At 35.8% G+C, this 27,242-nt stretch overlaps 1 protein-coding gene across 1 annotated transcript in view; it reads left to right on the top strand.

Moving 5' to 3' along the window:
- The window catches only part of LOC150079578 (uncharacterized), a 207,222-nt gene that overhangs the window by 34,496 nt on the left and 145,484 nt on the right, over positions 1 to 27,242 (top strand). The window contains exon 2 of the mRNA XM_090383123.1: positions 26,245 to 26,489. Coding sequence (XP_090239249.1) covers positions 26,245 to 26,489 — 245 coding nt within the window. The remainder of the gene's footprint in view (positions 1 to 26,244; positions 26,490 to 27,242) is intronic.

Raw genomic sequence — 27,242 nt, 5'->3', positions numbered from 1 at the left:
AGAACGTATGTAGCCAAATCGCAGAAAACTGCTTTTTTAAGGTAGCTAAGGATCGCGTGACCTTATTATTTTCCTCCAACGCTTCAGGAGATCGTATGTTGAAACCACTGCTGGTAAATCGAGCCCTAAACCCACGTTCAATGAAAGGTGTAGATATCAATAAACTGCCTGTTCACTGGATGGCAAACAAGAAGGCCTGGGTGACCACTACTATTTTTACAGAATGGTTCAACAAATGTTTCGTCCCAGAAGTCAGACGTTATATGAATTTGAAAGGTCTCGAATTTAAAGTTCTTCTGATTCTTGACAATGCACCCGGCCATCCTGTCTTGGAACACCCAAACGTACAAATTTTATTTCTGCCACCTAATACTACATCTTTGATACAACCGCTAGACCAAGGTATAATTGCGACAATTAAAACATACTACGTAAAACGAACATTCCAACACGTTTTGGACAAACTGAATGATGAAACACTAACAATCATTGATGTGTGGAAGAAATTCTCAATTATGGATTGTATCAATCAAGTTGGATTAGCGTTAATTGAATTAAAACCAGCAACTTTAAATGCATGTTGGAAAGCGGTTTGGCGACAATGTGCAAAAAGCAAAGATCCCATCATCCCTAATACGACCGAATTTCCCAACATTATTACAATGGCACACAAAATTGGTGGAGAAGGATTCGATGATCTATCGTGTGAAGATATTGATGAATTGTTAACCGACAAAGCCCTAAGCGAAGATGAAATATTAGAGGTTGTCCTTGGGACTCCTTATCCCACAGAACGTAGTGATAATGAAGAAAATGATCCTGTTCTAAATGCAGATTTAATAAAAGATGGTCTGGAACTGGCCAGAAAATTAGGTAATCATTTTGTCAAAAATGACCCTAATGAGGAACGCGCTGGGAAGTTTAAAAGTGAACTGAAGTTGTTGACAGCCTCTTACAGAGAATTATATAACGGCCTAACCAAAACACGAACACAACGATTAATAACTGAATTCGTTCATAAAACCGGTGAAACATCAGCACCAGAGGAGACTCGTGCTGATTTTGCTCAAGAGATCACAGAAAGAATTTCATTAATAGAGGAAGAAGACGATGTCCACAACATTTCTAGTGATGGCAGTGATATTCCAGTCGTACGCAAACATATGTGCCGTTTATTATCAGAAAGTGAAAATGAATAAAATCTTGTTATGTGTAAAACAGATTTTTTTTGTTCATGAAGAATTTTTTTTCATTTCATATGCATACAAATTTATTTTAATACATTTTAATTACATATTATTACATGTGTATTTTGTTTAAATAAAATAATAAGCTTAAAACAAATATTTTTATGTGTTTTTTTTAAATTATTTTTACTGATTTTTTTAGATCCGGAACCAATCTTCTTTTCTTCCATAAATACAATGTCTTTTTTTACACGAATTTTTTTTACACGTATTTTTCAGGAACGTATCTATCGTGTAAAAACAGAATTAGGTGTATTGTTCAAGGTTTAGGCCTAAATGGATGTCAGATGAACTAATGAGGCATATGGCAGAGAAGAAAAATGCATGGGATACATACAAATTAACGTGTGACACAGAAGCCTATGATAGATACAAGTTGATCTGTAACCAAGTTACAAAGGAGGTTAGGCAGGCGAAGGCAGATTACGAGAGATCCTTGGCAAGGGATGCAAAGAAAAACAGCAAAGAGTTCTTTACTTATGTAAACTCTAAAAGGAAGGGGATGAATCAGATTGGTCCACTTGATATCGAGGGGTCAACTGTTGACGACCCTGCTCAGGTAGCTAACAAACTAAATGAATATTTTGCATCGACATTCACACATGAGGAGTTATTCAGCGAGGGGAATGCCAGAGGTGTATTCAACTCTAGCAGTAAGCTAGAGAATCTTGTAATAACTGAGAGTAAAGTGGAGGAGAAATTGTTGAAGATAAACACAAGAAAGGCACCTGGGGTGGATGGGATCTATCCAGTTATATTAAAGGAGGCAGCAAAGGAAGTAAGCAAACCCTTAGCCATAATTATGAGAGCTTCCTTGGACTCAGGGGAGGTACCCATGGACTGGAGCCGACCGGGCTAGCCGAGTGGGTAAAGTACCTGCCCGGCAACCCAAAGGTCGCGGGTTCGATTCCCGCCTCGGGCTGGATCAAAGTACTGCAAAAACCATGGGAGGTGCAATATGGCCACAGAAGCCGATGCGCCAACAACTACCAAATCAAAAAAAAAAAAAAAAAAATCATGGACTGGAGATGTGCAAATGTGACCCCAATTCACAAGGGAGGATCAAAGACTGACACACGTAATTATAGACCTGTGAGTTTAACTTCTGTTCCCGGAAAATTAATGGAGGCACTGGTTAAAGAAGCACTGCAGGATCATCTAGACAAGACTTCAGTTATAGCTCGGACACAGCATGGTTTTGTTTAGGGGAAGTCTTGCCTGACCAATTTGATTGGATACTATGATGCAGTCACAAAAGAACTGGATGCAGGGAATAACTTTGATATTATATACTTGGATTTTAGAAAGGCTTTTGATACTGTTGCACATGGAAGACTGCTGCACAAATTGGAGCAGTGTGGCATTGGAGGCAAATTGCTGCTATGGATAAAGGGGTGGTTGAGGGGGAGAAGACAGAGAGTGGTAATCAATGGACACTGCTCATTGTGGACTAATGTTATTAGTGGAGACCCTCAGGATTCAGTATTGGGTCCTTTATTGTTCTCTGTATTTATAAATGATATTGATGATGGTATATCAAGCTTAATGTCCAAGTTTGCAGACGATACGAAGGTTGGCAGGGTTGTCAAGGACACTACTGACACTATGCTGCTGCAACAGGATCTGGAAAGGTTGAGCAGATGGGCTGAGAGGTAGCAAATGAAGTTTAACATTGACAAATGTAAAGTACTACATATGGGAAACAGCAACCCCAGAGCAACGTATCAACTCTGTGGTACTACACTGACAGTGGTAGAGAATGAAAGGGACCTGGGGGTGGTTGTGCAGGCAGATATGAAGTTCTCTGAGCAGTGCAGACGGGCTGCAAGAGTAGCTCATGGTGTATTGTCAATGATATATAGGAATTTTTCTAGCAGGGATAAGGAGGTGATTATTCCCTTGTATAAGGCAATGGTCAGGCCACACCTAGAGTACTGTATACAGGCCTGGAGGCCTCATTTCAAGAAGGATGTAGAGCTGCTGGAACGAGTACAGAGAAGAGCAACAAGATTAGTGAATGGAACAAAGGGGTGCTCTTACAAAGAAAGGCTTAAGTTTTGCAAATTACAGTGTCTGGAGACTAGGCACCAGCGAGGTGATCTGATAGAGGTGTACAAAACCTTGAATGGTTTGAGCATGCTCAATGCTGATGGGATTCTTCCTCTTGCTCAGAATAATCACCTGAGAGGGCATAAGTTCAAATTGAGGAAAGACAGATGTAGGATAGATGTGTGGAAATTTACCTTAGCCAGCGGGTGGTTGGTAGGTGGAACAGACTTCCATCCCTTGTCGTGGAAGTTGATAGCCTAAATAAGTTTAAGGCTCAGCTGGACAGGTATTTCGAACGAACAGAGGGGTGAAGTGGAAGTGGTTATTTTTTATTTATTTATTTTACTTTTTTTTTTTTTTTTTGGCTGATGCTGCATAAGCTTGCTTTCTTGCATCAAATGCCTCTATTAATGCTAATGCTAACTTTGTCCTGCTTCTTACTTCTTAATTAATCATCTTAATTTCTAAATCAATTTTGTTTCGTTTCCTGGCACTGCCAGCACTTGCACTTACCATTGGTCCCTTTCCCTTCATCGTTGTAATACATAAATAGGAATGAAGAGAAGTTTCTGAAAATTTGTTTTTTATATGATTGAAGATTCAGTGAAGGGGAACACATTTCAGCATAATAGCGTAAAAACCCATACAATTGCAGTTATCGGTATTATTGCAAATGCAATAAGATCGAGTTTACTACCCGTTTATAATTAGATACAGTAACAGAAAAGCCCAATAAACCAGAAAGTGAAAATTGTTTTTATTGTTTTTTTGGTATGATCTCCAGAAACGTGCTTTAGAAAAATATTATGAAGGCGTTCAAAATTGATTCTTATAACGGGAACATATGATAACGATGAAAGGGTAGTGCAATTTCCATTATGAATATGACCTTTTAGAGAGATAAATAGCTTAGTTATACAGTGAATATTTCAACTTCCAAGGACTTGGAATGAATTACAAAAAAAAAAAAATAAATAAATAAATAACAATGTGTTATTGGGGCCAGCAAAAACTTATGTAAAGTCGAATTTCTGTAAGTCGAGTATTACATAAGTCGGGAAGTTCTTGTACCACTTTTGAAGCAAAAGGAATCGTTGAGCAAATAGTTAGGACAACTGAGGTGAATAGTAATTGAGTCAGCTGGTAATTGAGACTGCCAGGAAAAGTAAGTGAGGAAGTAAAAGTTGAGGGATGTGGGAACATGATGAATAAATCATTGAAATTTTTGGATATGGAGTACATGCAACAAGAGCACACCTATCTCCTTGGCATAGACCTCAACAATGTGCCCCACATATGCACTACTTGGACTTCCTCATTGCTGGCTGGCAGAGTAGAAGAAGTGAGATTATACACTAGCTGATCTGGATGCCTCCTAATAAGTTACCTACAGGTTCAGTCCATTGGGTTATCCTGCAAATACTGTATCCTCAAAATGTAAGGAATACTGGATCTTTCCATGATGTCATTCAGAAGTTCATGAGAGATCACCCTACTAGATGATAGAAGAAGGAAGTAGGTTAGGATGAAGAAATTTAGAGGTTTAAATTTTATATTAGTGTATCTCCTTTAATTGTCACCATTATTTTTAAGTATCACCATTATTTTCATCTAGCTATTAACCTGTATAAGTTGACAACACTTTGGGAGCTGTGCAACAAATTTGGGGGCTACACAAGCCCATCAGTTTGTCATGCCTGCCTAACGTATCATTGCTCACAGAATAAATGAGAAATATGGGAATAGCATGTGTAAATATATACATTAAAACTGAGAATTAAGTAATGTTTGTTGTGTTGCTATTCATTAAACTAATATTATTCATATATAATTGGAGTAAAGTAACTTAGGGCATTTGAGTTGTGTATAAATTGTTTTTTATGAATTTTAAATTGTAAGTAAAAGAGCTGTCAACGAAGTTTAGGTTTGGTAAATTAAGCACTTGTATCAAAAAAAAAATTATGAATATTAAATTTAAAATGTTATTTGTGAATTATTAATTTATGTAACTTATATAAAAAGTTGTAAAGCAAATTATAAATATAATTCAGTATTAAAATAATTGGCAAACAGCAGCTTCAAAGAAGTTACTTTGCCACCAGCTGCACAAAAACTGTTTAATACCTGGTGCATCTAGCATTAAATAAAAATGTTTCTCTTTATAAAAATTGCATGATAATCACATTAAATGGGGAATTGCTCTAATACTTTTATTCAGGTTTCGAGAAAATTCAAAGACTGGCTTCTTTTCTTAAAAACTTTCGCTTAATATAACTCTTTAGAAAAATCCAAATTTTTTTTTCAATGTTGTTGAAGTGGATATAAAATTTTCAGTCATGTTTGTTTGAGGCTGTTGTCTTTGATATCAAAAAAATAAAGTAGTCATGTACCCTTCTTCCTGAGGAAAGAAAGGGGGGAACATAATAGCACGCTGTAAGTATGCTATTGTAAACTTTAGAGACAACTGGAATAACTGCATGTTCTTCAAATTAATTTAGTCATATGCATAATAATTTAGACATTGAAAAAAGTAACGATTTCGTTGTTTAGTATATGAAACTAAGCTAGTTGAAATTAGTTATTGAAATATATATATATTGCCTTGTGTAAGTCGTGTTGCACTTTTTTTTATTAATCTTATATGTATATAATTGTAATTTTTTAAATAAATATATTTAAACTTAAAATTTTGCCTTAGTCTTACCATAATGACTATATTTCATCATTCTAATACAGTAAAAATCCAGGAATATCATAGTACAAATGTTAGCACTTTGCATTGTAACTCACATCAGTGGGAATTAGTGGGTGCAGTGGAGGTCATCTAGTCTACATATATACAGATGGACTGGTGTGTGTGTGTGTTAGTAAGTTTAAGGAGATGAAAAATAACATTGTTGATAGAAGTACAAGTAGATATTTGAATTCGAAAATATGAAATGAAAGTTTTTTTGTTTATACATATATTCTTGAGTTTATATATATTTACACTCTGTTGTGGCTCTCCAACTAGCCAGAGAAGTTTATATCTACATTATTATTGCTTATAGCAGCCACAATTAATAGTAGGCCATGTATTTTTGGCATGTGAAGTTGATAGCTTAATATGCATATTTGACATCAAATTTGTTATATCATTTGCATAAAATGGAGAATAATGAATATCTAAGCACATCAACCTGTGTAAAAGTGTAATCTATCTTTAATTTCTTAAACGATTATAGATTATTCTTAGATGTTTTGTGGTGCTTCCTCTACCATTTCTTCAGTGACTAATTTGCTGGCATCATCTTCACACACTGACCTTTAGTTAGCGTGTAAAGTTATGCCTTTATGTAGGTTGAATCGCTTATATATTCATGATTTTTTATTTCGCTATGCACCATATTACTAAAAGAACTATTTAGACCTCATAGAAGCTGATCAAATTAGATTCATAATAAGTACCTGAAGGCTGTGTTCCTGCAGTATGTTCTTAATCATGCACTCTATAATTTTATCTACCACAGGAGTTAAATTTATAGATCGAAAATTAACCATTTCTTCCTTGAAACTGCTTTATGTTGTAAACCTATATTTATACAGGTCTTGAAGAAGCATACCTTGAATGTTTATGTATTTATGTGGTAACCCCAAAGCATGAAAGATTATTGGAACCAATAGCATTCTACTACCAGTGTGTGCGTTAAGTGTTCCAAGGATCAGAGGTAAAGGGGCTACATGAAAGAAAAAAATTTGTGTGGTGTGATTGGTGTTGAACTATGAATGGATATTGACTTCTTGCACGTGTTTGGATTGGTTTGGAAGTAAGAGATAGAATCAATTTGCTAATGCAGAAGAACAAGGAATTAAAATGGGGGACCCATCAAGCTCTCACCTGCCCAGCTCAATGCCAGAACTCATTCTTGTACATAAGGCAACACAGTGGCAATCTCAGGGCAGAATGCGCTGATCCCACAGGAGCTAGTTATTGTCGGTGATGCAATTGTCTGGGAAATAGGAAATATATTGCGCAAAAAGGATAGGTGGAATAGGACCAGGGTATGTCTGCCAGGGGCAAAAGTTGAGGATGTTGAGCAGATATCATCTTTTAAGGACACAAAAGGTGATATTGTTGTACATGTTGGCACTAACGATATTAAGAGTAGGAGACTGACAAGATTACTTAACAAAGTACAGGTCAATGTTGAAAAAAAAGCCGTGAGTTTGGGTTGAATTTGAATGTGTCTGCAATTCTGACCAGACACGCTAGGAGAGAGTATATGATGAGAGCCTTGTCAATCAATTTGGCCCTGGAGAGATTGTTCAAGGGGTAGGGATAGAATTTTTCCCAGTATGGTCTGTGCTTGTTAATAAGAGAGATTGCTTTTACAGGGATGGGATAACTTAAATAGATAGGGCACAAGAATATTTGCTGATGCTATCAAGGCAGTGTCAAGTGGGTCAGAAAACTGCTAGCTTGCGGTTCTTATGGCATTTAAATGTTCCTCCAGGCGATCCCTGAGCCGTCATTTTGTTTCCCCCACATAACACTCCCCACAATCCAGGCATTCTATTCCATAAACAACTCTGCTACTGAGATCTCTTGGTATACGGTCTTGAAACCGTTAAAAAACCTGACGCTCTCGAAAGCTTCGGGTTTTTTAACGGTTTTTAGCGCTTTTAATTTTTATATTTTAGCATATTTTATAGTAAATGATTTTTATTACAGTTTTTATCATTCTGTAATATACAACCATTAGTTTATGTAAATAATTTGTTTTTGATTTTATTTTTGATATTATTTGTAAAACTTTAGTTGCAGTAAAATTTTATTTTATAGTCGGCGTATGAGTTTATTTATTTCCTAGATATGAATTTTCCCGACCTCAGAGGCCTCTTTCAGGATATTGGGACCAACTAATGATGTTACCAACAGTAAATTCTAAATGGGAAGCATTCAAAGAATTATTTTGGAAGCTACTGGGTGTTTCATACCAACTAAGAAATATTGTTCAACTTTTAGGCCTAAATGGATGTTAAATGAACTAATGAGATATAAAGTATCAGATGACACAGAAGCCTATGGTAGATATAAGCTGGTCTGTAATAATGTCACAAAGGAGGTTAGACTGGCAAAGGCAGATGTCAAAAATCCTTGGAAAAAGGTGGAAAGAAAAACAACAAAGAGTTCTTTACTTATGTAAAATCTAGAAGGAAGGGGATAAATCAGATTGGTCCACTTGATGTTGGTGGTTTGACTGTTGATGATCCTGCTCAGGTAGCTGACAAACTGAGTGGGTATTTTGCATCTACATTCACACATGAGGAGATATTCAGGGAGGGGAATGCCAGTAGTTTATCAAACTCTGGCATGAAACTAAATGATTTTGTAATAAATGAGAGCAAAGTGGAGGATAAATTTTTGAAGTTAAACATAAGAAAAGCACCTGGGGTGGATAAGATCTCTCCAGCTCTATTAAAGGAGGCAGCAGGAAGTAAGCAAACCCTTAGACATAAATATGAGAACTTCTTTGGACTCAGGGGAGGTCCCCGTGGACTGGAGATGTGCAAGTGTGTCCCCAGTTCACAAAGGGAGATCGAAGGGTGACACAAGTGATTTCAGATCTGTTAGTTTAACTTTTGTTCAGGGAAATTAATAGAAGCACTGCAAGATCACCTAGACAAGACTGCACTTATAGTTCAGACACACCATGGTTTGTTAAGGGGAAGTCTTGTTTGACCAATTTGATTGGATGTTTGTTTTTTGTTTTTTTTGGTTTTTAGGAGCATTAGCAACTAAGACCATATTGCTCGGGGATATGTGGTGGTCATTCCCTGACCTTTCTGCATCCTCCGTATTTGGTGGTGATGGGCTCGAACTCCGGTCTAATCAAGAAGTGTGGGCTACGCACTGCTGCTTCTTCCCACCTGGCTACGGAGGCGCCAATTTGATTGGATACTATGATGTTGTCACAAAGGAATTGGATGCAAAAAAAATAATTTTGATATCATATACAGCAGGCCCCCGTTATAATGCGGTTCGCTTTACGCTGATTCGCTATAACGCTGTTCTTATATTATAACCCGTATCTGACTATAACGCTCTTTTACAGATTGCATTTTTAGCATATTTAACAAAATCGTTTCATTTGATGGAGTCGATAGCTTGAAAATGAATAGCAAAACAGCATTAAAACGTTTCCCACGCCGACTCGAGAAATTTTCCCACGCTCAGTGAAATTTTCTCGCAGGCTAATTTAACTGTAAGAACAATTATAAAAAAATAAAAAATTAATTTTAGCAGCGGGAAAGATAGCTGTTCCACTGCAAGCAACTAGGGCTAGGCCGGCTATTAGGATTGTAATGGAAAGACGATAACTGATTTTATTGAAGATAATATCCAATGCAGAATTCAGTTAAGTTAAATATTATAAAAAAATAAAATAAAAAAAAAAAAGAGAGAGAGAGCGATTAACCAATATGATGATCTGAAGAAAACTCACTTAAAAAAAAAAAATGTGGAACAATTTAAAACTGGTAAGGGCTGGTTGAATAGATTTAAAATCTAGGGAGAAGCCGCAAGTGCAGGTCAAGGAGCTGAAACTTTCAAAAAAGAACTTGTTAAAATTATTGAAGAGGGGTATTGTGTGTTATACTTCCCAACAAGATTATAACATAGATGAAGCAGGACTTTTGTGGAAACAAATGCCTAAAAGAAGTTTCATATTGAAAGAAGAAAAAAACATGCCAGGTTTCAAAGCGGCGAAGGATCGGGTGACTTTATTGTTGGGTGGTAACGCTGCGGGGTATTTAACATTAATACCCCTTTTAGTTCATTTAGAAGAGGGCCAAAGTTCAACCCAAAATCGACACATTTTTCATGATTAAATTCATCAATTAAATTAAATCAATTTAGATCAATTAAAAGCCGACCGGGCTAGCCGAGTGGGTAAAGTACCTGCCCGGCAACCCAAAGGTCGCGGGTTCGATTCCCGCCTCGGGCTTGGATCAAAGTACTGCAAAAACCTTGGGAGGTGCAATATGGCCACAGAAGCCGATGCGCCAACAACTACCAAATCAAAAAAAAAAAAAAAAAAAAAAAAGATCAATTAAATTCATGATTTTAATTGTAATTTTAAGTTTAATTTTGATACGTAAGTAGTTACCACATAATTATATACGTATGTAATGCAGAATATTTTATATGTACAAATATTTGAATATTAAATATTTTTACCGACATTTGTGCATCTTTTCACTACCGTTTATTATTGATTAGGAAATATTCTATGGCACCGACCGCAACTTACAAATACATATGTTACCTTATGGGAATGCGGCACTCACTTAGCGCGGATTCACTTAGCGCTCTGTTTTTCCGGAACGAATTATCAGCGTTAAGCGGGGGTCACCTGTACTTGGATTTTAGGAAATCTTTTGATAGTGTTGCACATGAATGACTACTGTACAAATTGGAGCAATATGCCATTAAGATCAAGTTACTGCTATGCTAGAAAAATTGAGCAGATGGGCTGAGAGGTGACAACTGAAGTTTAACATTGACAAATGTAAAGTACTGCCTGTGGGTAGCAGTAACCCCAGAGTAACAGATTAACTGTGTGGTACTACACTCAGAATCATGGAGAATGATAAAGACCTCAGGGTAATTGTGCAGTCAGATATTAATTTTCTGAGCAGTGAAGACAGTCTGTCAGAAAACTCATGGTGTCTTGTCAATGATATACAGCAATTTTTCTAGCAGGGATAAGGAAGTGATTATCCCCTTGTATAAGGAGCTGGTCAAGTCACACCTTGAGTACTGTATACAGGTCTGGAGGCCTCATTTCAAGAAGGATGTAGAGTTGCTGGAATGAGTACAGAGAAGGGCAATGAGATTGGTAAATGGAACAAAGGGTTTCTCTTATGAAGAAAGGCTTAAGTTCTGCAAATTGCAATGTCTGGAGACTAGGTGCCTGTGAGGTGATATGATTGAGGTGTATAAGGCCTTGAATTGTTTGAGCAAGCTCAATTATGAAGGGATTTTTCCTCTTGCCCAGATTAATTGCCTTCCCTCAATTTTCAAATTAAGGAAAGACAGTTGTAGAATAGATGAGCAGAAATTTGCTTTTAGCCAGCAGGTACTTGATTGCTAGAACAAACTTCCATCTATCTGTCTTTGTGGAAGTTGACAGCTTTAATAAATTGAAGGCATTTGGAGTGAATGGATGGGTAAAATGGGAAGGGATTTTTTTTTTTTTTTTTCCTGGCTGATGCTGTATAAGCTTTCTTTCTTGCATCATATGCCTCTACTAATGCTAATGCTAACATTGCCCATAGAAATCTGTAGAAAAGTCATACAGCAGAAATAAAACTGTCTTTCTGAGTTATAGTGAGTGGGATGAGTTTGTAACAGGGATCATTAATTAATCTGAATATACACTCTTTTGGATATAGTTAAAGCTTTTAGAGAAATTCTATGGGCATTATCCCAGATGCGATAACAGTACTATTCCACAATAGAGTGAAATTGTAAATAGTTAGCAACAGTTTTTAAAAAAGAGTAATATTGAGGGCAAAACTGAGAACCTAGTTTGTTTGTTTTTTGTAGAAGCTGTATTTATAACATGCTTATGGCAAGAAAGGTAAGAAATTAGTGATATGTGCCCTTATATAGAAATCTGGGTATTGCATGAAGATTAGTATTGAGAGCAACAGATTGTTTTTTTTTTTTTTTTTTTCAAAAATGACTGGATTCGATATAAGAAAGATTGCTACCCCCCATCCCTTAATATATAGGTAATTCTTCAGTGGAGGGGACCGAATGAAAAATAAAGTGAGTGCACTCTCTTTATGTTGTTGTTTGGTTTTTTAGGTGCATCAGTGACTTAGATCATATTATGCCATTTTTGTTTTGTGATGTCTGTGTAATGGTAAGTGTTTTTGGTTGTTTTTATTTGTAATTAATATTTATTTTTACCACTGATGAAAGAACTGAAGGTTCATAAACATTTGGCTTTTAAGTACTGTATGTATTAATTAGTGTTTTCTAAATTATTATGACTATCCATTGCACATTGTCTATTTACTCTACAAATTTTTAATCCCTACATCCCTTTTAGAATGTTTTGTTTTAACACCACGTTAATTTCAGCACAAGGATTTTCTTCAAACATATGAATTGAAGGGCATAGTGATTCTGGAACATCTCTGTGTAATGAAAATTAATTAAATTTTTTGCCTATTGATCTTCTTCTTTAGTGCACAATTAACAAAATGCAATATGCAACTTGCACATATTCAAGTCTGGCCATAACTTTTAAATCCTTAGTTTGCCCATGTATTAAAGTAGTGTGGATCTGCAGATCCTGCAACTAGTTGTTTAGAATAACCATAAAAAAATAATGGTTTGTGTAAGTGTCCTATCATATACATATGTTTTGCAATGAATTACTCAACTTACTTCTGCTGTTATGCATTGTATAAGTCACCTGTCAAATTAGTAAAAATAAATTAGATAAAGTAGATTAGATGCTGTTGCATACGCCTTGATCTTCTTGAAGGCAATAAACACCTAATACACAGTAGGGCAACCTTTGGCCTGCACGACAGACCTCTACTGTGGCATACTTTCTACCAGATTATGGTAGGTGTCAGTTAGAATTTTCTTCAGCTGACTGCAGGAGGAACGGAATTCCTCCTCAGTTTAGCTGAGAGTGGGCTTGGACTAAGACTGCTTTGGTTGCAGCCTTCTCCAGTTCATCTCATATGTGATAAATGGAGTTGAGATCTTGTCTCTAAGTCAGCAGTTGGACTGGTTCACTTCCAATACATCATTCCAATGGATGTGTTTGGGTGTGGAGATGTATAGGGAAATTCATCATTCCATAGCACCTGCAGCATTTTGTGGTCTGTGAATGTCAGGAATGAAACTACTCCAAATGGCATTTCTCGTTGGTCACTGTGATATTGGGCATATGTGCAGCTGTCCTAACATTGAACTTAAGCTTGTGCAGCTCCCCATGGATGGTTGGCATTTATTAGTATATCAACCATCCATGGGGAGCTGCACAGGCTTGAGTTTAATGATCTTTTGGACCTGCCCAGTGAAGTTTCTGTAAACATCATGCATGAGACACAAATTACCCTCTTAATGGTATCAAACACATTCTGTGAGGTTGTGGCCATCCAGACCTTTTTACATTGAAGTATTTGCTACAGTCTTTCATTCATGAATAGTAACATTCATCACAGTGAATTTTGGTTGCTTCAGATGAGTTGCATCTGCACTCAGAAAGGTTACTGATGTGGTATCCAACTACTATCCCACATTGAAAGTCTAAGTTCCAATTCATACTGGTTTCTAGTGTACTGCTGCTGCACAGGCAGATTTATATTGATATATCTGAACAATGTGAGTACATGTATTGGGAACTTCTATAGTACATAATTTGGTCATGTAGCATGTGTTGCTACATAGTTGGCGCCTCCATAGCCAGGTGGGAAGGAGCAGCAGTGCATAGCACATGCTTCTTGATTAGACCGGGGTTCGAGCCCATCACCACCAAATACGGAGGATGCGGAAAAGTCAGGGAATGACCACCGCATATCCCGGAGCAATATGGCCTTAGTTGCTAATGCTCCTAAAAACCAAATAACAAACAAACAGCTACATAGTTGCATCATTAAAATGCTTCTGTTTCATTAAATGAATATATAGAAGAAACTAATATTTCAAATTATCCTCTTTGTACCAAAATTGAATGTAGCTAATGATTGTTAAATGAACTGGGATATTGACTGAGGCACCTGTCTCGGTTTCAAGGATGGACGAGTTAAGGAATTTGATAGTGTAACTCTCTATTATATGGTTAGTGTGGAAGTGAGGAGGGATTGCATTTCCATAGATGCAGAAGTGCCACCTTCTAGCTCTAAACACCTCAAATTCTAAATTTCAGCAAAATTAATTGCTCTGCAAGGGAATTAATTTTGCTTACTCTGCTATACAAGGACCAGTTCTGCACAGGTGTTAAGATTTATCTTAACATTTGTCTTTAGCCCCATGTATAGATTATTAATCTGAACAAAGTATAGTTATAAATCTTTAGTTCAGTCCACTGCACTGCTTGTCATTAACAGTTTGTTCTCATTGGGGAAGATAATGCTATTAAGTGTTTATTTCATAGTCTGTGAACAGCTATTAATCTTCCCCCACTTTCAAAGGCCCCATAAACTTTGCAAACAAATCATATTTTGTGGGAAACTGAGATCAGGACTGTAGAGCAAAGTCCTGAGATCAGGACTTATGCTCAATCGCCGAAGGAACAGTAGTGTCTCCAGACAGTAAAGACAAAAAAACATAATGCAGTATAGCATTTGTTTCTCAAGCTATTTAAATGCCTACAGTGAAATAGTATCACCCCTTCCACTTTTTTACTAATTTGCTTAATTTGGGTTCAAAACACTATAAACTTTTGCTATCAATTGCATTGACTCATTGTTAAAAGGAAAAGTTTTCTCTTCCATGTGGATATCAACCAAGATGCAGTTTGCTAATAATTATTTTTCAGCTTTAGACATAGTGGATACCAAAGAAGATACCCCCCCCCCCCAAACTGTTCCATTAAAATGTTTTAAACTGCACATATTTATTAATTCTCTCAGCTGGACATTGAAACTTTCCGGATTGAGATTTGTCTTCAATGAGGAAATTATCTGCAGTGAGAGATTGTAGTTCTGTCAGGAGGAGTATTAAGCAGACTTCTAGCAAAGGCTGTGGATTTTATGTGCAGATTTTCCACATAATGTTTCAGTTTTCATAAATATTTTATGGAAACTGAAACATGGCTGTCATCATGTCACACATTTTATATTTGTTGCTTATACCTTGCAGTGGTACCAGCGGATTTGTTCTCCTCTAATGTTCATCAAGCCAACCAGGCTAGCCAGGTGGGTAAAGTGCCTGCCTGGCAACCCAAAGGTCGCGAATTTGAATCCCGACTCGGGCTTGGATCAGAGTAAAAATGCAAAAATTTGGGAGGTGCATTATGGCCACAGAAGTCGATGCGCCAACAACTAACAAAAAAAAAAAAAAAAAAAAATGTTCATCAAACAAAATGTTGTATTAACACAATTTATGCTACTTAAATATTAAGAAAAGACTGAGGGATTTGTAGAATTTATTGAGTGACTTTCATATATACATTCAGGCAGATGGACAAAACAGTGCTGCTAGGTACTTCCACGTCGTTGCAAGCTGCACTTATAAATCATGTAGCACCGAACTGGGATTGTTAATACAGCCTATCATGAAAAATTCTCTAAATTCTTTGCATTTTTTTATTTAGAATTGGGCATATATATTATTTTGGATCATAGGCCAAAAACTTTTGGAGATTGCTGAATAGGTGCAGGAATGTATCTAATACTGTTGGAATGTATTAGAGCACCAGTTTGGTCTCTTGATAGGACTCTGAAGTTCTGATTGTTCTCTTTGCTGAAGGGCTCATTTCGTAGTGCTAAATGGTACTGTAAAGCGAGTATGTCAGAACAGATATGCAGTTTAAATATGCTTAGAAATCCTTAAATAAATAAACAAAGTCTCTAGAATGCTGTATTGCGATTTTATAAAGTTTATTTATGCCAGCCCATCACCATAGTTATATACAATTTCCATAGTTTTAGGCTTTTTAGAACAAAAAGCCTCAAACTGTGGAAATTGTATATAACTGTAATGCAGTTAGTGCATGTTATTATTATCCATATGGTGCAAGGAAGCCTGAGGCTTATGCTGCATCAGCCAAAAAAAAAATCTGAGTATCGTGAGAGAGAGAGAGAGAGAGAGAGAGAGAAGTAGGGAGGAATTACCAAAAAAGAGAAGAATGAAGATATCCAGCTCAGGACCCTGGGTGTGCCAAGCCCATACTCACCAGATGTGAGCCCCTGGGGTTAATGTCTTCTCCCAGGAGAAGGGTATACTTTCCCCAGAAGTGTTACTTATTTTAAGTAACAAATGGGGTAACATATTGTGAAGTAATTCACATATGATGCAGTGTAATGATGCCGTTTTGAAAATATCTGTTTGCATTAAATTATTATAGCTATGTGTGAAGTGATGCCCTGCACTAACTGTATAGTCAAAACATGAAGAATACATTATGCAATAAATTACGGTAAGTGAACATTTCAAGTTTGATTTGAAAGACTTGTGATCACCATTAAATTGCACTTAATTTCTCAGTATAAGTATTTTTTCAACAGTGAACTAAGAAATGCTCTTAGCTTATCTTGTTTATAATACAGTTTAGCTATGCTAGGATTTGCATCCTTATTTTATAGCACAGGCAGAAAAAAATCAAGCCAAGTCTTATGAAAGGCAGTGATCTCTGAAATTGTATCGTTACCAGCACAAGTTGCTCTGTGCAGCACTACTCATAATTAATACTTTTCTAAAAGAAGTTAAGTTACTTATTGGTAGGGTCGCCATAAGTTTGCCAACCGAATACGGGACATATGGTGTCCTTGGGCCTTCGGGGAGGGCAGTAGTTGGTTGAAACGAAAGACAAAATACTTGCTTCACAGTATCTTTAATGACACAAAAGAAAGTATACTAAAATTTAACTGGAATTGTAACAAGAAAATAAACTCTAAACCAATTAAAGTACCAGTTTTATTTTATTTTTTGTCATACCAGTCATACTTCTCTGAGCATTTCACATTTTTGAGGAGAGCTTTCCCATTTTTAACAAACTTGTAAAATTCTGCACAGCTTAAGTTAAAATTACAAAAATCTGAAGAATAGCTTCAACAGTATCAGGAAACAGTTGGTTTCTCTCATCTGTCCACTGCTCCTTCATCAAAGAAAATATTCTTTCTACAGAACCATTGTGGTCTGGAATGGCAAAAATGTACTCACATGATTTTATTAGCCCTGACTTCTGCTCATCATGTTTTGTTTCCTTAAAAAACTTGAGCCACTTCCGTTGCATATCCATTTCATTCCATTCTTTATCATCTGACAGTTTATTTTCCTCTATGTAATTTCTGAGATAAATAAACTGATTGAAATGCACATTTGAATTTCCCATATCTATGTTTTTTCTTGGTGATAAAGAAGGGACTTTTCAACAGCTTCCCAATTCAGAATATTGTTTAGACACATCCACTCGAAGATGGAGAACATTTGAAAAGACACTGCCCATTTCTGCATGTAATCATAGGCTAAATCATAAAAACTATTTACCTCCTTCAAAAAAATTTCAATTGCTTTCGCAACATCATCACAACTGACTTGTTTTTTCAATTTATTTAGGGTTTGTTTAGTTTGCAGTCTAAGAAATTTAGAATTTTTACACTTGATAATGAATTTTGATGGGCTGTTCTAGTAGAACTTTCACTTCAATCACTGTGATATTGGATTTCTCAATTTTTTTTATTTGCTTTTCAAAAGTGTATAACTGAGAATGTACGAACAAAAAGTATACCTCTGCCAGAGGTATACTTTTTGGATATGTCTAAACAATATTCTGAATTGGGAATCTGTCAAAAAATCCCTTCTTTATCACAATTATTTTTTTTTTGGAGGTTTACTCTCGGCTGCAAAAAACTCTTTCAGAGGCTCCAAAATCTTCAGTCTTCATTAATGATATCTACCTAGTTCCTGAGTGTGATAGCAATTTTTGATATGTAACGTCAACATATTGACAAGAGTCTTTCAATCTCTGTTCTTACAGCATAGATAGAAAAATAATTGAATATTTTAACCGTAATTATTTCAACATCAAACAACAAATCTTCAGCTGTGGTTGAAATTGTACTGTGTAAAATGTGTGCTGGACATCCTACTCCTTCGACTTCTCTCCGTAATTCTGAGTTCAGTCTCTGGAAAACGTTATTTTGGCCTTTTCTTTCTAACTCGCCAAAGTTTTTTGGTGTTATCACCACAGAAAGCAACAAGTTTTTCAACATGAATTCCAAGATTTTTCAGAGAAGTTAAACAAAATTCTGTGATAGTTTCTTACATCTCATTAGGCAAAGAACTTAGCTTAATTAATTTTTATTGCTGACCTTCTGTTTCCATAAAATACTGTAACAAAAGTGGAAATATTTTCTCTGTATTATGGTTGCTGGTATCCGTAGCAATACTGTAAAATTGTATTTCTTTCAGCTCCGTGATGTATTATTGTCTTACTGAGAAAGGTGCAAGAATGTTTTTTACAATCGCTGAAGCTTTAGTTGTTGTTGTTATATGGTTTTTAGGAGCATTAGCAACTAAAGCCATATTGCTCCGGGGATATGCGGTGGTCATTCCCTGACCTTTCCGCATCCTCCGTATTTGGTGGTCACGGGCTCGAACCCCGCTCTAATCAAGGAGCGCTTGTTATGCACTGCTGCTCCTGCCCACCTGGCAAGCTTTAGTTCTTGCTGTTGATTGTTTATTAGCTACTTTTGAATCTGGATAATTCAAGGCATTGAGTTTTGTAGTACAATCCTAAAGAAACTAATGACTGGCGATGTTTTACGACATTGTACACTGTGGTCAATTCAGCAGCAGCAATCAAGAGGTCTCCTTGAGTCCTTTTTGATCATAAAAGTTGAAATATCTCATGAAGTTGAAGCAGATTTGATGTTTGAATTATGAACCCTTGTTGATAAGTGCTTCTGTATATCAGATTTTCCGCCATGAGAAATTGAAATATAGGTACTACAAATACAACAATATGCTTCCTCATTTGACTGTCCTTTCTTTCTGTATGACCATTTTTTTGGAATATTCTTCAGAAAAATGGCACTTTCTTTTTGGCATTTTATTTCACTCTACCCTATACACAAACAAAAATAAACTTGTAACGATGCAGATAAATAGGGCACCTCCGTAGCCAGGTGGCAGGAGCATCAGTGGGCGGCACACGCTTCATGATTAGACCGGGGTTCGAGCCCATGACCACCAAATGCGGAAAGGTCAGGGAATGACCACCGCATATCCCCGGAGCAATATGGCCTTAGTTGCTAATGCTCCTAAAAACTAAATAACAACAACAACAGCAGATAAATAGGCAGTGCGAGTGAATGTTATATCTTTACCATTGTCTGTGTCAAACTAAACTGTCACAAGGGAAGATGCTGCTGCCGCACAGTTGCTAAGTTAGAAGTTAGGCTAATTAGCTAACTTAGTGGAAATTCCTTTATTAGGCTCATTTGTGTGACTTGGGCCATGCGAATGAGTGTTCACATGTTCAATTACTTTTACACTAATTATCTTACATTTGATCGCCTTTTTAATAAATATGGGACAAGTTGCATGGCATACGGGACTACGGGACACAAGACCTCAATACGGTGACATTCCCGTATACCTATATGGGACGTATGGCAACCCTACTTATTGGTAATGTGGTACCACCCCAGATAGCTGGATTCCGTTGTTTGTTGGAACCACATTATTGGAATGCTAAGCACCTCATAAGTACTACATTTGATAACCCAGTGAAATTTTAACTCATAAGATGAGAGATGCCAAAAGGTGTGAATAATAAATTTTCAAAAATGAGGTACAAAATGTTGCGGGACGTATGGCAACCCTACTTATTGGTAATGTGGTACCACCCCAGATAGCTGGATTCCGTTGTTTGTTGGAACCACATTATTGGACTGCTAAGCACCTCATAAGTACTGCATTTGATAACCCAGTGAAATTTTAACTCATAAGATGAGAGATGCCAAAAGGTGTGAATAATAAATTTTCAAAAATGAGGTACAAAATGTTCTTAGCCTGTGTGTAAATGATATAGTTTAGCTATAGGATTCTCATCTGCAAAAATAGGATTTTCATCCTTATTTTGCAGAGACAGGAAAAAAAGGATGAATATCTTACCATAGCTCACCTATATTATTTACCAACAGGCTAAGAGCATTTAGTACCTTATTTTTGAAAATGTGTTATTCACACCTCTAGGCATCTCACTTTGTGAGTTAAACTCTCAGTGGCTTGTTAGATGCCATACTGATGAGGTGCCAACAAGCACCAAAATAGCCATCTGGACATGGCACAACATTAACAATTAAATAACATTATATTTCCTAAAGTAACCTTCATAGCCAGGTAGGCAGAAGCAGCAGTGCGTAGCACACGCTTCTTGATTAGACCGGGGTTCGAGCCTGTGCCCACCAAATACGGAGGATGCGGAAAGGTTAGGAAATAACCACCGCATATCCCCGGAGCAATATGGCCTTAGTTGCTAATGCTACTAAAAACCAAATAATAATAAATTTCCTAATGATGAAGGCTCTTGGCAAATGAATACAAGGTATTCATTTGCCAAGATTCATTCTTGGCAAATGAATACAAGGTATTCATTTGCCAAGAAACTACAAGGCCTTGGAGACCGAAAAAACTCAAAGGACAGTATTTTAGTAATCCCTAAACCTTGTACCATAGGGCTGGTTCAACTGGGCACAAACTGCATCCAGTTGCGGCCTGCTTCCTTGTGGCACATAGGCAGGTAACCTAAAGTGTCATGTATTGAATGTCCAAATAATTCAAAAAATGATAAAAAATAAAAAGAATTTAAAAAATTTAAAAAAAAAGTAAGGAATGAAAAATTATGGAACACTATCAACAAATCCCATACCAGTGCAAGGCTGGTGCCAGTAAGGACAAACACAATAGAGGAAAGAATAGCAGAAAAGAAGGAGGAAGAGTAAAAAGTAAACACGTGATAGACAGACAAAAAGGAAAAGACAAGAATTGTCTTTTCCTTTTTGTCACAGAACATGGAGGGGAGAGATATAGATTCCACACAGGATAGTCTGTGTGCCACTAGATGATCCTGCCTCAGGACCAGCCTAAGGCCAGCAGGAGATAGTAGACAGGAAAACACAGTGGTTGATACACAGCAGACAGAGGCTGACAAAGAGCCAAATAATATGGACAGGTGAAAAGAACATACTGCCAGTTTTCTGGACTGCCACAGTTACAGAGGGAAGAATCAAACAGATTAAACATAGCAAATTTAGCTCAAAGAGAACCATTACTATTTAGAAGAAAAAGAGTATTGGGACTTAGACAGAACCATTTTAGAATAGACTTTTGTAAAACAAAAAAGACACAGATGGAATAAACTTTCTTGTGATTATACCTTTGGAAGAAGGAGACCACTGATCTTGCCAGAGTTGGACTAGGTGGTTCCAGCAATGAGTCTTTTCAATTTTAAAATCACAGTGGATGTTAAGAGTAATGTCTAAAAAAAGTCAACTCAAATGTCATGTCTAAGGTAGACGCAAAAACCTCGCTAAGCAATTTGGAGGTTCAAGGGCAGGCAACCATTTAAAACCCGTACAGCTGTCGAGACAATGTGGCAGAAACAATTTATCATTAAGAGCATGTGTATTTGAATGGAAAAGAGTTTCCCTTGGATAGCAGCCTTTCTTAGTGTACCAAAACCAGGCACCAGCACCATAGGTACAAATTGGGGCAAGCTTTACTTTGTGCAAAAGACAAAGGGTATAGTAAATTCAGCACTTAATGTAGTGACTAATATTTATATTTTAATTCCAATCTGATTCCTACAATATAAATATTTTACATACCACTTTCTGATAGCTGTTTCAATTATTATTGCCATCGCATATTTGGTGATAACATTGCAACATAATGTCCTAGGCACACAGGGTAATTCAAACATAACTTTACAATTCTGTAAGTCTATAACATGTATTTTGAACTCAATAAAACTTACCAGCACTAAAAATTAAACAGCTGTGGTCATAAAGTTATTATTGGTGAATGTAACATCTCAGTGTGGCCACCACTAGCCATGCAGCATACATTCTAAAAACCAGTGGCTTGCTACAACCAGTCTGACATGTCAGATATTAAAGGATGGAGCAGTTGCCTTTCTAAAATTTTAAATATCTGTAGGTTTGTTTAGGGAAAAAAAAAATCTTGAAAATCTGACAAATATTTATAAAAATTGAAACAACAAAATCTGTTTATAAAAATAGAAATATCTGTTCAAAGAATAACTGATTATCGACTGTTTTTACAGTAGTACAAAACAAATTATCTTTTTACTTGCTGTTAGACTCTGATTCATTCTCATTTGAAAAGTAACAAGTTTTATTCTGGTTACCTGAAATGCTCAGGTAACCAGAATCTGTCCATATGCACATCTAGATTCTTTGACCTTCATTTATATAGTATAAATGTAATCTCATGCTATAATAAAAAAAATAGGAGGTTAATTTTCTTGCCCTCTCTTATGTTTTCATGTCTGACAGGATTTAAATAGCCAGTGAATGTAGTAGTCTTAATCAATGAACAGTGGAATACTAATACCTGCTGACAAAAATTTAATTAAATATGTATTTTTGTGAAAAGTTTATCCAATATTGTATACCAGTTTTCATTAGTTCTGACATTCAGGTGACACAATTACAAATCTTAAACTTGTGATCAGTAATGACCATTTTAACATTTTGGAAAATGTTTTTTGAGAAATTAAACAGCTAGAATGCTTTGAAGTTAATCTGGAAAAAAGCAAACTTATGAATAAGAATGGCATTCTGGTCAAATTTGAGCACTAGTCATGTTGCTGACAGCAGAGGAAATGTCACCTTTACCATAAGTTGCTTTGATATAAATATAAAGGTTTATATAAATGGCAGTGCCAAAAATAGGTTAATCTGTCATTTATTTTAATAGTATTAGTATTCAGGGGGAGCAGACAGGCATATACCCCCTTAACTGTGCGTGTAAGTGTTCCTAGGTCTATTTAAAAAAAAAAACACTCGAAAACCCGGTCGTCATGCCACACTTACGATGACACTCAGATACAGTAGTTAGTACTCTAAAATGGCCACACTACTTTTCTATATTTAGCTTAGAACATATTAAGCTAACTGGTACAGTAAATGTGCAAAAGAGTAAATTACAGGATTTTTTATAGCTGAATTCTAGGCTCAGTTTGGTTGCTTTTTAAAGTTTTTATGTACAGAACATGTACTTGGAAAATTTGGTAAACCACAGTATTACTTTCATGTAATCAGCATGTTCGATTAACTGATGCCACCCATTCCTCGTAAATGTTAGTAACAAAGCTTTTGCTATATTAATATTCTGAATTAAAAAAATTAAAGGAAATGAGAAGCTTTCAGAAGTCTGATCCTTGACATTTACACATTTTTATCATGAAATGACCTCTCCCATTTTGTACACAAAAACAACATTTTAAAACATTATCATTTTAAAACTATTACATAAAATTATATTTGTGTCAAGGTACTTTTCTTACTGTGATTTCAGATGTAATCATTTGGATGTGGGTTGTAACAATTTTAAGAAATTCAATGGAGTGAATAGATGGGTGAAATGGGAAGGGTTTTTTTTTTTTTTTTTGACTGATGTTATATAAGCTTGCTTTCTTGCATCATATGCCATGCCTCTACTAATGCTAATATAGTACTTATAAAATGCCTAATTTTTTCAGGTTATTAATTGGAACTGAGAATCCAAATTGATTGGTAATAATTTTAATAATTGATTCATTATATAAGAGCTAGAGTATGAATGATTATGACAATATTGCAATCTCTTCTGTATAAAAAGTTTAAAATATATTTGATCTATTTAACTTCTCTTGGAATCAGCATTGTAAGGGGGGGAATGGCCACCAGGTTTTTGAGTGTTTTTTTTTTTAGATAGGCCAAGGAATGCTTATGTGCACATAAATATTGTTTGATTGATTATCTCTCTAAGGTAAAGAAAGCCAACACAAGAACCACGGGAAACTTGTAGTGGTCAAAAGCATTTCCAGGTACCGCAGCTTCTCCCTGCATTCTTGGTAAACAGATGGTGCGTGTTATCGGTAGTGGCAGTAGAAGTCGATAATGATGTATTGATTAGTTTTTTATTATTATTAAAAGCAGATTATCTGAGTTCATGAGTGGGCTGAAATTTATTTATGAGTACCAGACTGCCCCGATACGAAAACAACTTCTACAGACTGTGCATGTTGTCGGTAGTTGCAGTAGAAGTCGTTTTCCTACAGGGTTAAAACAGCAGGAAGGGGGAATAAAGACTGAGGCAGTCTGGAGGGTGTACCCCTAAGTAAATTTCAGCCGCGAAGGCATTACACTCATGAACTCCAATAAACTGCTTTTTATAATGAGCAAAAACTAATCAATACATCGTTATCGACTTCTATTGCCACTACTGATAACATGCACCGTCTGTTTACCAAGAATGCAGGGAGAAGCTGCGGTACCAGGTAACATGTTTGACTGCTAAAGGTTTCCCGTGGTTCTCATGTTGACTTTCTTTATCTTCGCCAATTATCTTTATTTGAATATTAGGAAAGCATGTGAATAATTGCTAGTTTATTTCATTCATTTCAATAATATGTATTAATCACAAAAAAAATGACAGTAATATATTATTTCCAAACATTTGGCAATACAGCACATGGAGCTTTTTCTTTTTCTCTAATTTGGAATTTTGGTTGGGAGGGAGCATATACTCCCCTGAACATGCCCCTGCTTGGAATTGACTGTTTTTCATTTACTGTCTACATAATTAAATAGAAAATGAATAATACTATTGTACAAGCCTTTCATAGCCAGAATGTGGGGGTTAATATTAACCTATTGCCTTCAGAAATCTTTAGATTCTGTAATAATCAAAAAATCTTAAAAGGCATTAAGTAATCTGTAAAAAATGACAACACTAATCTGGGAATTGAGCTGGCTATGGCATTGGGCAATCTAATCCCATCCACTGATTTTGAAAGTTTGTATTCAGAAATTTATAGATGTGAAGAGAAAATGAGGAGTGTTCCATCTTCTCGGTGCATACACTAATAATCTGCATTTCCTTCAACGATGGGTTTTCCAAGAAGAAAGATGAGCCATGTGACTGAGAGCACAAAACACATTTGCTTTGGGATTGTCACTCATAAGGTCCACATGAATATCAGGTTTCTTCAGCATCTAACATTGTTATTCGCTAGTTGCTGAAAATGAAATGCTTGATAAAACCTCCTTTATTGTCCGTACAGGCCAAAATGCTGATATTGTTTTGGCATGTTTGGCAGAAATTGCAGTGATTCCCATTGCAGTTGTTCATGATGGCTTGTATCATTTGTAGTTTGTACAGTTTTAGGCTTAACTGTTTTTCTCAAAATTCTCCACATGGTTTGTGGGGTATAGTGAATTGACAACCAGCATATATTGCTTTCTAGGACTTCAAACAAAATGTGGCCCTGTGTACAGTTTCATCAGCTATACAATCATCTGTTTTTTGCATGCAACAGTACCTGTATGAAAAAATTTCTTGTACCTTCCATAAATGGAATGTCTACTGGAAGATTTTCATGTCATGTATGAAAATATCATTGGGCTTAACTGCAGATTGATTTTCTAAAGAATGAAATGCCTTATGCTGATCCTGCTCACTGAAATTTGCTATTTGTTGCATGTGCACTCTTTTTTTTCACTGGCAAAACTCATAACCACTATTCACCAATATCAAACACAGCTTTCATGCAGTGTTTGATATGTTTCACCAAGTTTAAAAAAAGCAAAGTTTTAGGCTTAAAAAGTTATAATGTTACTTTTGGATTACTCTTTATAGTGGATTTTTCACACTTGCAATGTTCAAAGATTTGAACATTGTAAGTTATACAGAACAGTTAAGCATTACATATCTAGGTGTAAGAGCTTATTTTTTAAAATTCAAATATTGACTCTCTTAATAATAGTTGCATTAATAGAACAGGTATTATTTAACAGTATGCTAATAATGTGAAATGTATAATTAATTATGACTTTATAATACAAGTTGTCACTTCTCTTTATATTACCTCCTAAGTTTACAAAATATTTTTAAGTTATTTATAACTTTGTAAGAATTTTTCACAACTTTGTTTTCACTTTATAAAATATGGAATAACAAGTTAAAATTATTTTCCCTTAGGATCTGATGGTGGAGGCTGTAAGCCATTTTACATTGCTGGCCAGCAAGTTGGAATTATAAGACCAGACATTTGGAATTACCTTGTTAACTATCCTCACGTCTTCCACTATGATAACCTTACAAATAAAGTGACTCTGAATCCTGAATGGCGGACATATGATGAAAGAAGTTCGAAGTTAGACCTAATTTTGCGAGAACTTAGAAAACAGGATATCTTTAAGACTTTGAGTGGTTGGAGAGAAGAAGTACGTTTGGTATTTCACTATTTATGAATTTGGAACTTAATTTTATGATTAAAAAAAAGTCTGAATGTCATCTTGTTTCTTTTTGAGAAACTGAATGGGAAATGTTTTTCAAGAAAATATTTTGTTAATTTTTCTTTAAATATTAATATTTTCTTTAAATGTTAATATGTATATAAGATTTGAAAATTTTATGTATACAGTCTATGCATAATACACTTTTGTATTTATTTAAAGTATGAAGAACTTGCTTTTTTTGCCAAAATCTTATACAGTCAATTCCAGTTAATTGGGACACATCGAGACAGATCACTTTGGCCCAATTAAGCGGCTGTCCCAATTAAGCGAAATTTTAATGAGCTGAAAAGCACATTCTAAATGGAGGCAAAAAGGTATGAATAAAATAAAGGGAATGTCATATTTAAAGAAAGCATACTGTATTTAAGTTATATTGGTGCAAACAAAATGTATGTATGTACATATGTAAAATGAAGATACAGTACAGAATAATGTCCGTGTCAAGCAAAGGTTACACATTACTTAAGGGTTCTTACTTTGAAAAAAATTATGAAGTGTACCCTGACGTGTTCTCTTTATGGACTGCAATTGAACAAAGTCGGCGCAGGTATCTAATGCTGATAAAGGACTGTCTTCATTGCCTTCCTGCATGAAATAACATCTCAATTCAGTGATACATTTCCTGGCATCCTGGTTTAGTCACTCGCTTAGGTATATCATCGTGATCATTTTCTTGGT

This window comes from Mastigoproctus giganteus, chromosome 10, assembly GCF_048544385.1.
Source record: "Mastigoproctus giganteus isolate SK-2022 chromosome 10, ASM4854438v1, whole genome shotgun sequence".
In the NCBI taxonomy this organism is placed as follows: domain Eukaryota; kingdom Metazoa; phylum Arthropoda; class Arachnida; order Uropygi; family Thelyphonidae; genus Mastigoproctus; species Mastigoproctus giganteus.
The sequence above is the reverse complement of the archived record's forward strand: the minus strand, read 5'-3'. Positions and strand labels throughout refer to the sequence as shown.